We start from the raw sequence: 14,980 nt of genomic DNA, 5'->3' as shown, positions 1-14,980 counted from the left end.
ACATTCTCCAGGAACTATGAAGTCCATACGGTTAAATTACCAGTATTCTTAGTACTCAGCGGCGGGAAGTTACTTTATAAAAATAAGTCTACTGTATAATGCGACATCTTTACTCAACTCTATCTTTCATTTACATCAAATTTAGCGGCATCTAGCGGCTGTTAGTAAAGCCATATTGATGTGCCTTCAATTATTGTGAATAGAAAGTATATAATTTATAGATCACAATAAATATACATTAAGATGAAAATTTGTTAAATGCAAATAAATTCGATTTGTTTTACTAATTCAATCGTATCAAACAATCAATTCAAGTTTGTTATCGCATTTCTACATACTTGTCATATTGTACAACAAAACAATGATAACAAAGTACTAATTTTTCAAATGCCCAGCATGTGTTGGCAGCATACCATATATTTCCAAATATAATTAGCACAAAAAAGTAAAATTTTAGGCAAACAAGAAACTTTGTGAGTAAAAAATCAAATTCATATAAAATATTGCGAAGAGTATCATAAACACACAGGATCATTTCTTCTTAGCGTCCTTTAAACCAGCACCAGCATTAAATTTGAAGAATATAATGTCACCATCTTCGACACCATAATTACGTCCTTGTTGACGATATTTACCAGCGGACTTGGCAGCTGCTTCTGAACCCTCTTCCTTAAAGTCGTGGAAGTGCATTACTTCAGCCATGATGAAACCTTTCTCGAAATCTGTATGAATACGACCAGCGGCTTGTGGGGCCTTGGTACCTTTCTAAAAAGGAAAATAATCGAAAATGTACATTGCAATTTCCGCACTCAACAAACAATATAAAAACATGTTACCTGAATTGTCCATGCTTTGACTTCGTCGGCACCGGCAGTGAAAAAATACTCGAGCTGTAAAGCTTTGTAGCCAGTCACGATAATTTTATCTAACTGACTTTTGCATTTAACTTCTTCTTCGTACTCCTTGCGCTCCAGGTCATCCTTCTCAGCTAAGGTGTGTTCAAAAGCTCCAGAGAAGGGAATGATAATAGCGCCTGGATCATGTTTATCCACCCACTCTTTAATTTTGGGCAACCACTTGTTCTTCTTGCGTATAAAGTCCTTTTCAGACAAATTTACCAGATAAATCACTGGCTTAGTTGTAAGGAACAGATACTTATTTAGGGTTTCAATCTAGTAAAAAAAATAGTTGATATTAAATAAGTTAGTATAAAAATATCACAAAGCTTACATCATGTGCATTCCAGTCAGCAAACCGTAGCTGTTTTTTCTCATCCACTAAAACACCTTTTATTTTTACCATTGAATCGTATTCGGGTTTGAGTTTTTTATCACCACCCCTCGCAACGACTTTTTCTAATTTATCTAAATTCTGCAAAAGCTTCTCTTCGTCCTTAAGTCGTAGCTCTTCTGAAATAATGTCTAAATCACGCACTGGGTCTACTTCTCCTTCAACGTGTGTAACATCAGGGTCTTCGAAAGCACGACACAAGTGGAAAATAGCATCACATGCGCTAATATGTGACAAGAAGGCATTTCCAAGACCTTGACCTTCAGATGCACCCTTTACCAAACCGGCAATATCTACAACATTGAGGTAGGCAGGCACTTTCCTAAAAAAAGACAATATGAAAATATGAACCAAACAAATTTGTGAAAAGTTTAAAATTATACTTACGAGGCTGGCTTATGATAATCACATAGAAAATCGAAACGATCATCAGGCACTGGTACCCTACGTGCTGAAATAAGAAAATCACTATTAACGCGAATTTAAGCAAGTGGCGTTATAAAATGTTTACAGTCGCTGTATTCTTAAATACTACTTTTGCAATCATAATTGAAAAATCTTAAACGAGACTTGTTGCATCTTCGCGTATTCATTTAAAACTGGTTTTTATTATACTACTAATCTGCAATGGACTATCGCTGGTGGTAATGCTCTTGAATGTGGCCAATCATTGCAATTTTCTATAATTTCCTGCAATTTTAAAATGTCCACGGGCAATAATGGCCATTTCGAAGACGATTATAATTTACCATACCCAAATCAACTATATAGTTTGCTCTCTTTTTACATCATGGCTAGTATGTCCATTGGCAGACATTTTAGCGAAATCTTTAAATTTTTGCACAACCGAGAAGCAATTTGCATATGAAATTACCAACGCCCATTATTGCTTATTTTACTTGTTTCATTTATACTAAACAACAAAGTTATACGCGTTTGAAGGATTGGTTGATATCTCTCTGCACAGTGGCCAACGGCAGCGCAACTAGTCGTAGAAACGTGTTTTCGCAGGCTCTATGTGAAACAATTTTGTTCACTAAATTACTATAATTTCATACTGTTTTCCGATAGTCAAATTGGTTATCTGGAGAAAATAGCAAAAATACATATATATAAAGCTTGTAGGTATAGCTGAGGAAAAGTAGAGTTGGACGCACCTTCATTTGACCTTTTAGTAGACTACATTGATCTGTACAATACAGTCATGTGCTGCTATCCCAGCAGCACACAGGATAGTAACTAAGGCTATTAAAATCTCAATTATCAGAATTACATATGAAAACAAAAAAATGTATTCCATGATAGTTTCCTAAGGCGTCTGATATCAACTCTCGGAGATTTCCATATACATACATATATGGTAAGGCAATATTTAAAATAACATGCAATGTAAAAATAAATGTTAATTGGGATACTTATTCTCATTTGGATCGATGGTGCAGAAAGGGAAGTTCTCCGCTGGTGCAGCACTCTTCGTCAGTACGTTGAAGAAAGTCGACTTGCCAACATTGGGCACACCTACAATACCGATGCGTAAGTTGGTGCCAATACGACCAATAAGTGGTTTACGTTCGTGCTCAGCTTCCTTTTTAGGTGGCATTGTATTGTTTTATTTATCTGCAAATTAATATACAATTAATTAGTAGATAATAGTATTGTTATGTTTATCTATCATTTTGTCTATTTATGGTAAATATTAGTCTCGTTGGCAGCAACATATTAGAGTGGTAGCGACTGCGTGTAGTTGTTTCATTCAGGCACATAACCTCAATGTGGCTAATAAAACTTACTTCTTTGCGTTCACGGGATCTCGGTGGTGCAAATTTAAAGTTAATTTTGTATTGTTATCACAAATAACTTATTATTTTAATATAATTCAATTAAAAATTAATATTATTTTACGATCCAGCCGGCAAGGGATCAATACGGTCGCACACATGCACGTAAAGAGACGTCAGCTGTCAAGTCAAGCCTGGAGTTCTGACGGATGTGTATTGTGAATACAAAGTGAGACATTCACAATAGCCAATATTAAAAACAAAAATAATTACACAGTGATATAATTATTTATGAAATTTACTTATGGATTATTATTCACACAGTATTATTCTTCTTATTAAAAATATATATAAAATGTTGGAAAATATCCCCTGTCTAATGATGAAAATACTATGACTTCGGAATTATTCTATTAAAAGTTCCTAATTTACAAAGTCGGAATACTACATTTTCGAAACCCCGCATGAAATATTAGGCAAAGTTTTCGGCGTGATGGGTTCCCCAACGAACGCAACAATATGATCAATTTGTGAATGTGAAAGAGTGAACGACTACCTCCTTGAACTTTCTCACTTCTTCTCCATGGCGACCCTCTTACCAATTACCAATTGGAGGAAGGAGTAGAACCGCCTTCCAGTTGTACCAAGAGGTCGCTGCTATAATACGTCGACGACATAACGCAAGACTGCTAGTCACCTCTTCATATGCCTAACGAACCCGACTCTACAAACACCTCTCCCCAATGGTCCGACCCTGTCGAAACAGCACGTTTCCTGGACCTGTCGTTAGATGACCTCGACGACAACTTAACTTATTCTTTCCGTTCCAGCAAGGCTGGATAATTGTTAAAACAACAACAACATGAGACCAATCCTCAGTACTGTTTACCGCTGTTTAAGTACTACCCGAAAGAGTTTCTGCAACATACGGATCCAATGGTACACACCAGGGACCAAGGAATAATCACGTGCAGATCGGGTTACTCTTTCTCCGCCACCACTGGCAAATTGGTGGAAACAGACAGCGAACTGTTATCCTACCCAACTTAAAATAATCACTCTTAAAGAATGTATATCGAAATTTACAAATGATCACATCAATGAAAATTCGTGTATATGACCAAGCTCTTAACTAATACCTTGTTCTACCGTTAAATGCGCTGAATCACATAACGTAAACAAGTGTATACAGAGATATTCAATACTGTATATTATACGTAAATACATATGGATAATTGCAACCAATTTAGATTATAGTCTTGTTCGAAGACCAGTTTAATCCCACTGATCTGAATTGGATCTTATTTCTAAAGAATGTTAAGGTCAAATCACTTAAACCGTTATTGATTGATCATTATTGGTGCAAGTGATTTACCATGCGAAATTACACATACATTTCTAAGTTTGTTCGCTTTATGTGTCTGCCATTGGCGGCGATATGTTGTGATTCCGTTGATGCTTCATATGTGCTTTAGATAAAATGCGCGAGGCACGTAGATGACTTTATTATGATTATTCTACAAAATGCGAACTTAATTAGGTGCACCATTTACGAAAAAGAGTTCAAAATAGTTGAGAATGTTATGTGGGAGCTGTCGCAGTAGTTTGCTTTAACTTGCTGTGCCGCGGAGGTAATGTGGAAAAGAAAGGTGCATCACGTAGCAGCAATCTTTTCTGCATTATGGCTTCTGCGAAATTTCGCATACTAATTACTTTCGAATAGTTGTATGCGAATTAGTTAACAGGAATGTGCACATAATTCCATAAACGCATGTGTGTGTGTGTTTGTTGCAACTTTGTTGTTTTACTTGGATGTTATTAGACACTTAACGGAACAAAAGCATATAAAATTCCCTTAAACATTATATTCAATGAAATTGCGGTTTCTATCAAGATGCGTTTTTAATAGCATTTTAACAACATCGTCTGCAGGAGAACCCAAAGCCGCAATGTGGCTTCACCAACAGATATTGAACAAAGGTTTCGGTGCTTTTATCAATTCTTGCTTCGAATGCACTACAAACTGCCTTAACCACATGAAACTACTACTTTCAAGGACATATTACACATGTGTCACGTGACTACCGTACTGTCTCAAAGTAAGTATTTTGACCGCCAGTCAAGCAAGCAGCACTTGTCGTCTTTACAATGGATAATGGCCAAGAAGCAATTTTGCGGTCAATCGCAATTTACAACCCTAAACGGTGGCACTCAATGCTTTACCGTAGTCTATACGCCATTGTTGTTGTTGTGTTATATTAAAAAGTAACAATAACAGTAGTTTATATTTAATTAAGTTGAGACGCTTGAATGCGTATACGTTTGTAGGTTGCGGTCATCGGGTTCGGAGCTTCAGTCTTTTGTTTGTTCGGTTTCACCTGACAATAGAGACGTTGCAATTGAGAAAGGTCAGTTATGTGGTAAATACTAGTCATTGTTGTTAATACATACATGAAAAACTATTTTAAAGCGTAAAAATATGAAAGTAGTCCAACTATGTGAGACTATGTAACACCTGTTTTACAGAGCACACATATGCTTCTTATGGTACTAAGGAGCAGAATAAGATCGGGACAATATCAAATTGTTAATGCCTGAGTTACATAGTTAAATTACAATTCACTGATGTGAATCAAATTAGATTTAATATATTTAAGATAACTTCTCTAACTCGAAATTCTCCATAACTCGAACACTGTAATTGGCAATATAGTTTAGAAGCCAAGCCAAGTAAATAAATAAAACTGTGTATAAATCTATATTTTACAGCTTTTTGAAAATGTATATGTTTTAATGAAAATTCTATAACTCGAAGTCTCTCTAACTCGAAGTTTTTTTGTGGAATATGGTAATTCGAGTTAGAAAAGTTCCACTGTATATTACCGGAATTTTCGGTTTTCTTAAGTATTTATTCATTAGTCTACATTAATATTGGCGCTTTTAAAATAGTCCCCATTCGATATTACGCGTTTATGAAATATTTTTCAAGCTTGATTTTCGGTATATCCTTTAGCTCTAGTGTCCGATCGATTTCCAATTTTTGACCAATGCCAATTAATTGGCCAGTTGGAAATGAACTGGAATGTTGGAAAACAAAGACATAACATCACAAAATAAGTAAGTATTCAAGAGTATTACCACTTATTCATACACTTACATATACATATAAGGCTACGGCAACGCTGCTGTTTGAATCATAGTACCATTCATAAGTCGAAAAGTTGACTAGAATCATTTAAACTTTTGGAGTTTAATTAACCGACTTCTCACGTTTTATTTTAATAAACTAAAATGTAGTTTTTTAATTTAATTTTATTCTGCATTACATTTTTCTATATTTGATAAAGGATCTACCAAAACATCTCGGTCACATAATTAAACACGCTAGTGATTTGATTAAAAAAAAAAACAATTTTGCTTTTTATTCCATCTTTACCTTTCCGAATTGTTCGGTGAAATTTCCAAATTTCTGTCTAACCTTCGTTTTCAATTGCCGCCAAATATTCTCAATAGGGTTCAGGTCTGGAGTGCACGAAGGCCAGCCAAATAAAGAAATCAAATTCGCCAAAATCGCCCATCCATCGTTTAGTTGACTGCGATGTGTGTTTGGCGTCGTTATCTTGCTAAAACTGCCAAGTAACAGGCATATCGTCGTCGGAATATGGAATTATTACATCTATCGGTATAGAATATACTGGTGCTGATCTATATGATGCTTTAGTGTATGAAGATCTTATAAAGCGAAGCATTTAATATTTAATTAATGCAAAAGTAATGGATTTATTTTCACTAGACTTTATATTATTATTAGTTGATTTATATGCCAAAAATTTCAGATAAGAGTTTCCTTTCTATTTGCACTTACACCAACAATATGCAACAATAAATACTTAGTGGATCGTAACAATTATGTCAACAAGATTCGGTATTCTGATGACAGGCGAGTTTTTTTACAAAATAAACACTAGATCAATTAGTTGACGTATACGATATTTCACGTTTCGTTTCTGAATTTTTTTGCTATTAACTAGTTAAGGGAGGGGTCTGGGTTTCAGCGCAAAAAAAACACTTTTTTTGTGAATTTTTATCTCAAATATCGATTAAGCAATTTTATTCAAACCTTCTATACATTATTGATATTAAACCATTAGCTCGTGACAGAGCTTCCCTTAGGACGTCTTGAAAAAAAAAAAAAAACAATTTGCGGTGTTCACAGTAACTCGGCCGGAAATTATCCGAAAATAAAAAACCATAAAAATTTCGTTAAATTTTAAACAAATCTTCCCTCCAACGTTCTCTTATTATTATTTTTTTTATTTAAAAATTTTTGGCGGCCATCTAAAGTTTGAACCGTTATTTTCGACTAAAATTTGCGCCATTTTCAGGGTGGGAAACACCCTTAATGTTAAAAAAAAATTTACTAAGCATAGGGGGGAGTTTGAAATAAATCGGTCGAGTAGTTTTCAAATGGCAGTGAACACGGACTTCAAAAAAGTAGTTTTGAGAAAAACGCGTTTAAAGCCGTAGCTGTTAGAGTTAGAGCGTTAAAGGCCCCCGAGAATAATTAAACAATAACTTCATGAGTATTGCTTAGATCGGATTATAATTTTGAGGACATATTATTGAAATGTATTATTGAAAAGTGAAAACCCAGACCCCTCCCTTAATCTTCCCTAATTAAAATTTAAGTGTTGTATTTGGTAACTCAAGAGTTGTATATAAACAAGTAAGGAAGGGCTAAGTTCGGGTGTAACCGAACATTTTATACTCTCGCAATTTATTGTTGTAATTTTATAAAGATAACACAATCTGACCCATATATTCGGTATAAAGTTCAATAGAATAACGAAAATCATCATAAATAGTATATGGGGACTGAGGTAATCCCTAAACCGATTTCACTCGTTTTCACCACCAAGATACAATGTATCGAAGACTATACGCTCACTTACTTTAATATTACTTATAATTAGGTATATGGGATCTGGGGGAAGTTATGACCCGATTTTTACCATTTCAGGTACAGAGAGAAACTGTTATAAGAAAAAAATTCAGTGGGAATGAATTGCATAAAAATATCTGAGGGATTTACCTATATTTTCGGTGAAAAATTACCTTTAGGCACTGAGTTCTTCATGTTCGATATCAGGGGCCTTGAAAAGTCATGGTTCGATTTTGACAATTTTTCCACAAGTGATGTCACAGCTCAAATACAGTATTTGTGTAATGTTTTATTCCGCTATCTTCATTTGTTCCTAATGTATATAAGTATTATAAAGTGAACGAATCAAAAGAATTCAAAATTGAGTTATATGGAAAGTAGACGTAGTTGTGAACCGATTTCACTCGTGTCCTCAGGGTGTCAAGAAAGTGTTATATACCGAATTTCATTGACATCGGTCGAATAGTTCTTGAGATATAGTTTTTGACCCATAAGTGGGCGACGCCACGCCCATTTTCCATTTTGTAAACAAATCTCAGTGCAGCTTCCTTCTGCCATTTCTTATGTAAAATTTGGTGTTTCTGACGTTTTTCGTTAGTGAGTTAACGCACTTTTAGTAATTTTCAACCTAACCTTTGTATGGGAGGTAGGCGTGGTTATTATCCGATTTCTTTCATTTTTGGACTGTATAAGGAAATGGCTAAAATAAACGACTGCAGAAAGTTTGGTTTATATAGCTTTATTGGTTTGCGAGTTATATACAAAAAACCTATTTAGGGGTGTGGTCACGCCCACTTTTCCAAAAAAATTACATCCAAATGTGCCCTCCCTAATGGAATCCTATGTTCTAAATTTCATTTTCATAACTTTATTTATGGCTTAGTTATGACACTGTATAGGTTTTCGGTTTCCGTCATTTTGTGGGCGTGGCAGTGGACCGATTTTCGAAAGCAACCTCCTCAGGGAGCCAAGGAACATGTGTTCCAAGTTTCATTAAGATATCTTAATTTTTACTCAAGTTATCGCTTGCACGGACAGACGGACAGACGGATGGACAGACATCCGGATTTCAAATCCACTCGTCATCCTGATCTTTTATGTATATATAACCCCATATCTAACTCTTATATTTCTTAGTGACACAAACAACCGTTATGTGAACAAAACTATTATACTCTGTGCAACAGGTTGCGAGAGTATAAAAGTCTAATTAGTTGTTAATAATTCGTAATTATCCCCTGGTTTCGGATCTTCTCATGGATATACCCAATATCCCAGCATCCGGTAAAATTATTTTGAAGAAACTATATAAACCAAACGACTTAGGGATCCTCATCGGAAAATTATAAAAAACCTTTATATTTAATTTCACAAATCTAACCCAAAACATCGACGAAAAAGAGAAAAAAAATAAAGCGCGAAGAAAGAAAATTTAAATAAAATTATCAAAAAGTATGTGTCCTGGAAATGGTTATGGTTGAAATGGTTATAGACGACAATGGTGAGCAGGAGAATCAAGATTTGAAAACTACAATGAAAATTAATGTGACGATCCGGATAATGTTTCGTAAAAATTACTTTAATGGTGGTGCAACATTCAAAAACCCCTATAACGGACTGCCATGAACTATTGCATTGAAAATAGGAAAAAAAGCAGTTCTTCGAAAACATTTTTAATACCATGGACTATCCGCAACATTCCTCTGATCTCACTGGTTTACAGCAAAAATGTTCCATGAACGCCACTATCCTATTTGTATGTGGAATCGCTCGCTGATTTCGAAAATCGATTTTTTTTTCTATGGATACGTTTTTGAGATATTTGCAATTTACCGTTATTCGACCAAAAAAAAAAAGGTGTCTTCACTTAATCATGTATATCTCACTGACCAGTTGAGCAATCTTACTGCAAATTATAGAAAATAAAAGTGAATGAAATTTCCTGAAAATATTGCCTACTCCATTTTTCCATAGGCCTTATAATTTCTGAGAAATTGATTAATAACTTCGAGTTTTTAAATTTTTTATGAAAAAATTTAAAAAAAATAAACTTTGGCAAGAAAAAAATTTTAAAACAAAAGATATTTTTTAATTTTTTTTTATTTTATATGAAATCCTGTTTCTTTAGAAAACAAAAGCTACCAACGAACAAAATCCATGGATAAATAGGAAAGTTATACATGATCAAATAAACAAATTCAAATTTGTGATCCAGTGTCTTAATACAATTCAGAATCGCTAGGAGATGGGTTTATCAGTTAGAGATCATGTCCACTTATCAAAAACTTTAAGTACACACATGTACCTCCTACTGTGACTTTTTTTTTGTAAAATTTGATATTTTTTTACATAATTCTTGATTTTTAGCTTAGTAATAGCAGTCTTTTTTATCAAATTTCATCAAATTTTTTTTCAAACAGAATAAAGAAATAAAAGTATTAAAACTGCTTATAATTAATCTAAATGGTAAACTTTACCAATACATATTCGAGGCGAAGCTGACGCATCGAGTGTGCAGTTGCATTTAAAATGTTTTGGTTGAATTATGCACCTAAAGCTTTTGAACACAAAATTAAAAATTAATTAATTAACTTAAATTTTATATAGCCATGGAAATAGGGTTAGCAAATAAAGAAATTAAATTTAAAAATATTTTTATTAAAATATAATAAGCTTAAAGTACAAAAAATAATACGAAATTAGCTTAAAATACTCAGAGTAAAGAGTACGATATTTTACAATTATATTATATTTAAATGTTGCAGCCACAGCCCAGACAAAGGGTACAGGAGGAAAAGAAGCAGAAAGAAAGCTACAAACAAAATGTGAATTACTTCAACACACTTTAATTAATACTCTGTGTGCGGCTAATTACACTAATTATGCCACTGTGGCATTTTATTGCTCTAATTTACAAATTAATTCTGCCGTCAATTGGCATACTCGACGCACCATTTTATTCACATTTCACATGCAACTCAATCATACCACTTGCAACATTTAATATTCGTACTCGTATTAACAACATTTGTGCACGCTTAATACTCACGCACATACATACATACATATAACCGCTATCCTCCTATTGGCTTTGGCATTTCCATTTGACTCTGTAAACTTGCTCGTATTCTATACTTGAAAAGCTTAGCTTTAACATTTATTCAACCAATAATTAAAAGTACGCTGCTTCACATACATACATGCATACAAATGTATGTATACAGTTGGAAATTAAATTACTTCCTTTGAATTCCATAGTTAGTTGAGGATGAATAAATTAATTTTTTGTACTAATGCCAGCAGCTGCTAATCTCACGACTTGCTGCCGTCAGCAACGAAAATCAACAATGCTGAGAACAGCGATCCGCGCTTGCGTTCTACTAGCGAAACAAATTGGCTGCGGTTGGGGAAATATGTAATAGCGCCAAGTCCAATTGTGTTTACCGAGTGCAATTTTGGGTGTGGCCTGCCCGCTAAGCAGGTGGACTTCGTTGAATTCTAGTTGTATTTCCGAATTAAACAACTTTTTTTTACTTTTCATCCAATTACGGAAAATATGAAATGAATTAAGTGAATATTTGAAATGCATATTTCTTTGCGCTACACAAAATATTTATTGCTGCTAATTATAATGCTGGCTCATTAAATTCGGCTGCTCTGCGCTATTTACCGCCATTTGGAGGATGGTCTATGCAAATTTTTTGATTTTTATGCGTTGTGCGGGTACTAATTCGTGGTGGGTTTATATTTTATGTTTTCACCATTTTAATAACCCATAATTAAGTAACATTATTAAATTATATGGTTAATTCTACAAAAATGCAATTCAAAATATATTATTTGTCTTTATGTTTCCGCGGTTAAAATTAAAGGAAAATTGTTACGGCCATTACATAAAGTTAATACATTTTATTTCGGATCTGTTGGAAATTGGATTAGGAAAATCTTATGTAAAATATATGTAATCATAAAATATTTAAAAATACCGTTTATACCTTGTATAAGAGGAGAGCCACTCCTTCCTTGGAAATTTTTCTCCCACTGCCGTGTCAGGAGTTTATGAGGTAAATGAGTTAAATTCATCCAAAATGGACCAATTCAGAAAATTCATCACTATGAAATGTTTCCTTTTTGTAGCAGCGGCGCATATTTTTCGAAAGGTTTAACTTATTTTTTAATATAATCAAAACGGTGATCACTTTTAAATTATTTTTATACTCTTGCAATGAAAGTTTCTAAGAGAGTATTATAGTTTTTTTCAAGTAACGGTTGGTTGTAAGTCATAAAACTAAACGAGTTAGTTATATGGTTATATATGTATATCAAAATGATCAGTGTGACGAGTAAAGTTCAAATCCGGATGTCTGTCTGTCCGTCCGTCCGTCCGCCCGTGCAAGCGGAGTAAAATTTAGATATCTTGATGAAACTTGAAAGACGTATTTCTTGACACCATAAGAAGATTAAGTTCGAAGATGTGACCGAAAACATATAAAGAGCTATAAATATGCCATAAATTAAGCTATTAAAATTTGGTATGAAGGAGCGCACTATGAAGGGGCATATGTGGATGTAATTTTTTTGGGGAAGTCGGCGTGGCCCCGCCCCCTACTATATCAAGGAAACTTTCTGGAGTGGCTTCTTTTAGGTACTTCCTTATACAGTCCAAAAATGGAGGAAATCGGATTATAACCACGCCTACCTCCCATACAAACGTTTTGTTGAAAATTACTAAAAATGCTTTAATTCAGTACGGAAAACCACCAGAAACCTTAAATTTCATTATAGAGATGGTACAGAAGAGCTGCACTCAAAATGGTATACACAATTTTACAAAACAACTTGACCAATTTCAATGAAATTCGGCTCATAATATCTTTCTAGCTTCCTAATGATATGTTGTGAAAATACTCCAAATCGGTTCACAACCACGCATACTTCCCATATCCCAGAACTTTGAAGACGATCTGAATCGTTTACTTTACAATATATAAAATAAGCACTAGTGAAGATATCGGAATAGAACTTTGCAAAAAGACTGCATTTAAAGAGTAACATCGTCCTTCTAAAAATCGTCGAAATCGGTCCATAAGTTTTCAAGACCCTATATATCGAATATGAGGTCCTCAGTGCTTCTAACAAATTTTTTTACCGAAAATATAGGTAAGTCTCTCAGATATTTTGAAGAAATTCAGAGGGAATATGTTTCTTCTAATAATATGTCTCCGTGCCTAAAATGTGTGAGATCGGGTCATAACTTCCCATGGCTCCCACATACTTAATCTTAGGGTTTTCAAACTTTCAATGGACTTTATACCATGTATAAGCCGAATATGTGGGTCAAATCGTTTGTTATATAATATTAATTAAGTTAAACAAATAAATTGCGAGAGTATAAAATGTTCGGTGACACCCGAACTTAGCTCTTATATATATATATATTTGGCGTAGGAACCGCTTTAAGCGATTATAGCCGAATCCACCAGAGCGCGCCACTCATTCCTCCTTTTTGCTTTTTGGCGCCAACTGGAAACACCAAGTGAAGCCAGGTCTTCCACCGGAGTGGAGGTCGTCCTCTTCCGCGGCTTCCTCCAGCGGGTACTGCATCGAATACTTTCAGAGCTGGAGTGTTTTCTTCCATCCGTACAACATGACCTACCCAGCGTAGCCGCTGTCTTTTTATTCGCTGAACTATGTCAATGTCGTCGAACAACACATACAGCTCATCATTCCATCTTCTGCGGTATTCGCCGTTGCCAATGTTTAGAGGACCATAAATCTTACGCAAAACCTTTCTCTCGAAAACCCCAAGAGTCGTCTCATCGGATGTTGTCATCGTCCACGCTTCAGCGCCATACATCAGGACGGGAATAATGAGCGACTTATAGAGTTTGATTTTGGTTCGTCGAGAGAGGACTTTACTTTTCAATTGCCTACTCAGTCTAACGTAGCACCTGTTGGCAAGAGTGATTCTGCGTTGGATTTCAAGGCTGACATTGTTGGTGTTGTTAATGCTGGTTCCCAGATAAACGAAATTATCTACAACTTCAAAGTTATGACTGTCAACAGTGACGTGGGAGCCAAGACGCGAGTGCGCTGACTGTTTGTTTGATGACAGGAGATATTTCGTCTTGTCCTCATTCACCACCAGACCCATACGCTTCGCTTCTTTATCTAGTCTGGAAAACGCAGAACAAACGGCGCGGCTGTTGCTTCCGATGATATCAATATCATCGGCATACGCCAGGAGCTGTACACTCTTGTAGAAGATTGTACCCTCTCTATTTAGTTCTGCAGCTCGTATTATTTTTTCCAGCAATAGATTGAAGAAGTCGCACGATAGTGAGTCACCCTGTCTGAAGCCTCGTTTGGTATCGAACGGCTCGGAGAGGTCCTTCCCGATCCTGACGGAGCTTTTGGTGCTGCTCAACGTCAGCTTACATAGCCGTATTAGTTTTGCAGGGATACCAAATTCAGACATCGCGGCATAAAGGCAGCTCCTTTTCGTGCTATCGAAGGCAGCTTTAAAATCGATAAAAAGATGGTGAGTATCGATTCTTTTCTCTTACGGGTCTTTTCCAAGATTTGGCGCATGGTGAATATCTGGTCCATTGTAGATTTTCCAGGTCTAAAGCCACACTGATAAGGTCCAATCAGTTCGTTGACGGTGGGCTTTAGTCTTTCACACAATACGCTCGACAAAACCTTATATGCGATATTTAGGAGACTTATACTACGGTAGTTGGCGCAGATTGTGGGGTCTCCCTTCTTATGGATTGGGCAGAGCACACTAAGATTCCAATCGTCAGGCATGCTTTCTTCCGACCATATTCTACAAAGAAGCTGATGCATGCACCTTATCAGTTCTTCGCCGCCGTATTTGAATAGCTCGGCCGGTAATCCATCGGCCCCCGCCGCTTTGTTGTTCTTCAAGCGGGTAATTGCTATTCGAATTTCTTCATGGTCGGGTAAT

General features: G+C 35.4%; 1 protein-coding gene across 1 annotated transcript; it reads right to left on the bottom strand.

Moving 5' to 3' along the window:
* Positions 1 to 376: 376 nt before the first annotated feature.
* On the bottom strand, positions 377 to 3,265 carry LOC105213941 (obg-like ATPase 1). The gene is made up of 6 exons (XM_054231250.1): positions 3,081 to 3,265; positions 2,706 to 2,907; positions 1,678 to 1,734; positions 1,231 to 1,612; positions 837 to 1,172; positions 377 to 765 (listed from the first exon to the last, which is right to left on the bottom strand). Exons 2-6 carry the CDS (start codon positions 2,888 to 2,890, stop codon positions 532 to 534), a joined length of 1,194 nt encoding a protein of 397 aa, XP_054087225.1. The 5' UTR covers positions 2,891 to 2,907; positions 3,081 to 3,265; the 3' UTR covers positions 377 to 531.
* Positions 3,266 to 14,980: the final 11,715 nt, after the last annotated feature.

This window comes from Zeugodacus cucurbitae, chromosome 5 (assembly GCF_028554725.1).
Source record: "Zeugodacus cucurbitae isolate PBARC_wt_2022May chromosome 5, idZeuCucr1.2, whole genome shotgun sequence".
Classification (NCBI taxonomy): domain Eukaryota; kingdom Metazoa; phylum Arthropoda; class Insecta; order Diptera; family Tephritidae; genus Zeugodacus; species Zeugodacus cucurbitae.
Note: the sequence above shows the minus strand (reverse complement) of the source record. Positions and strands in the feature narration are given on the sequence as shown.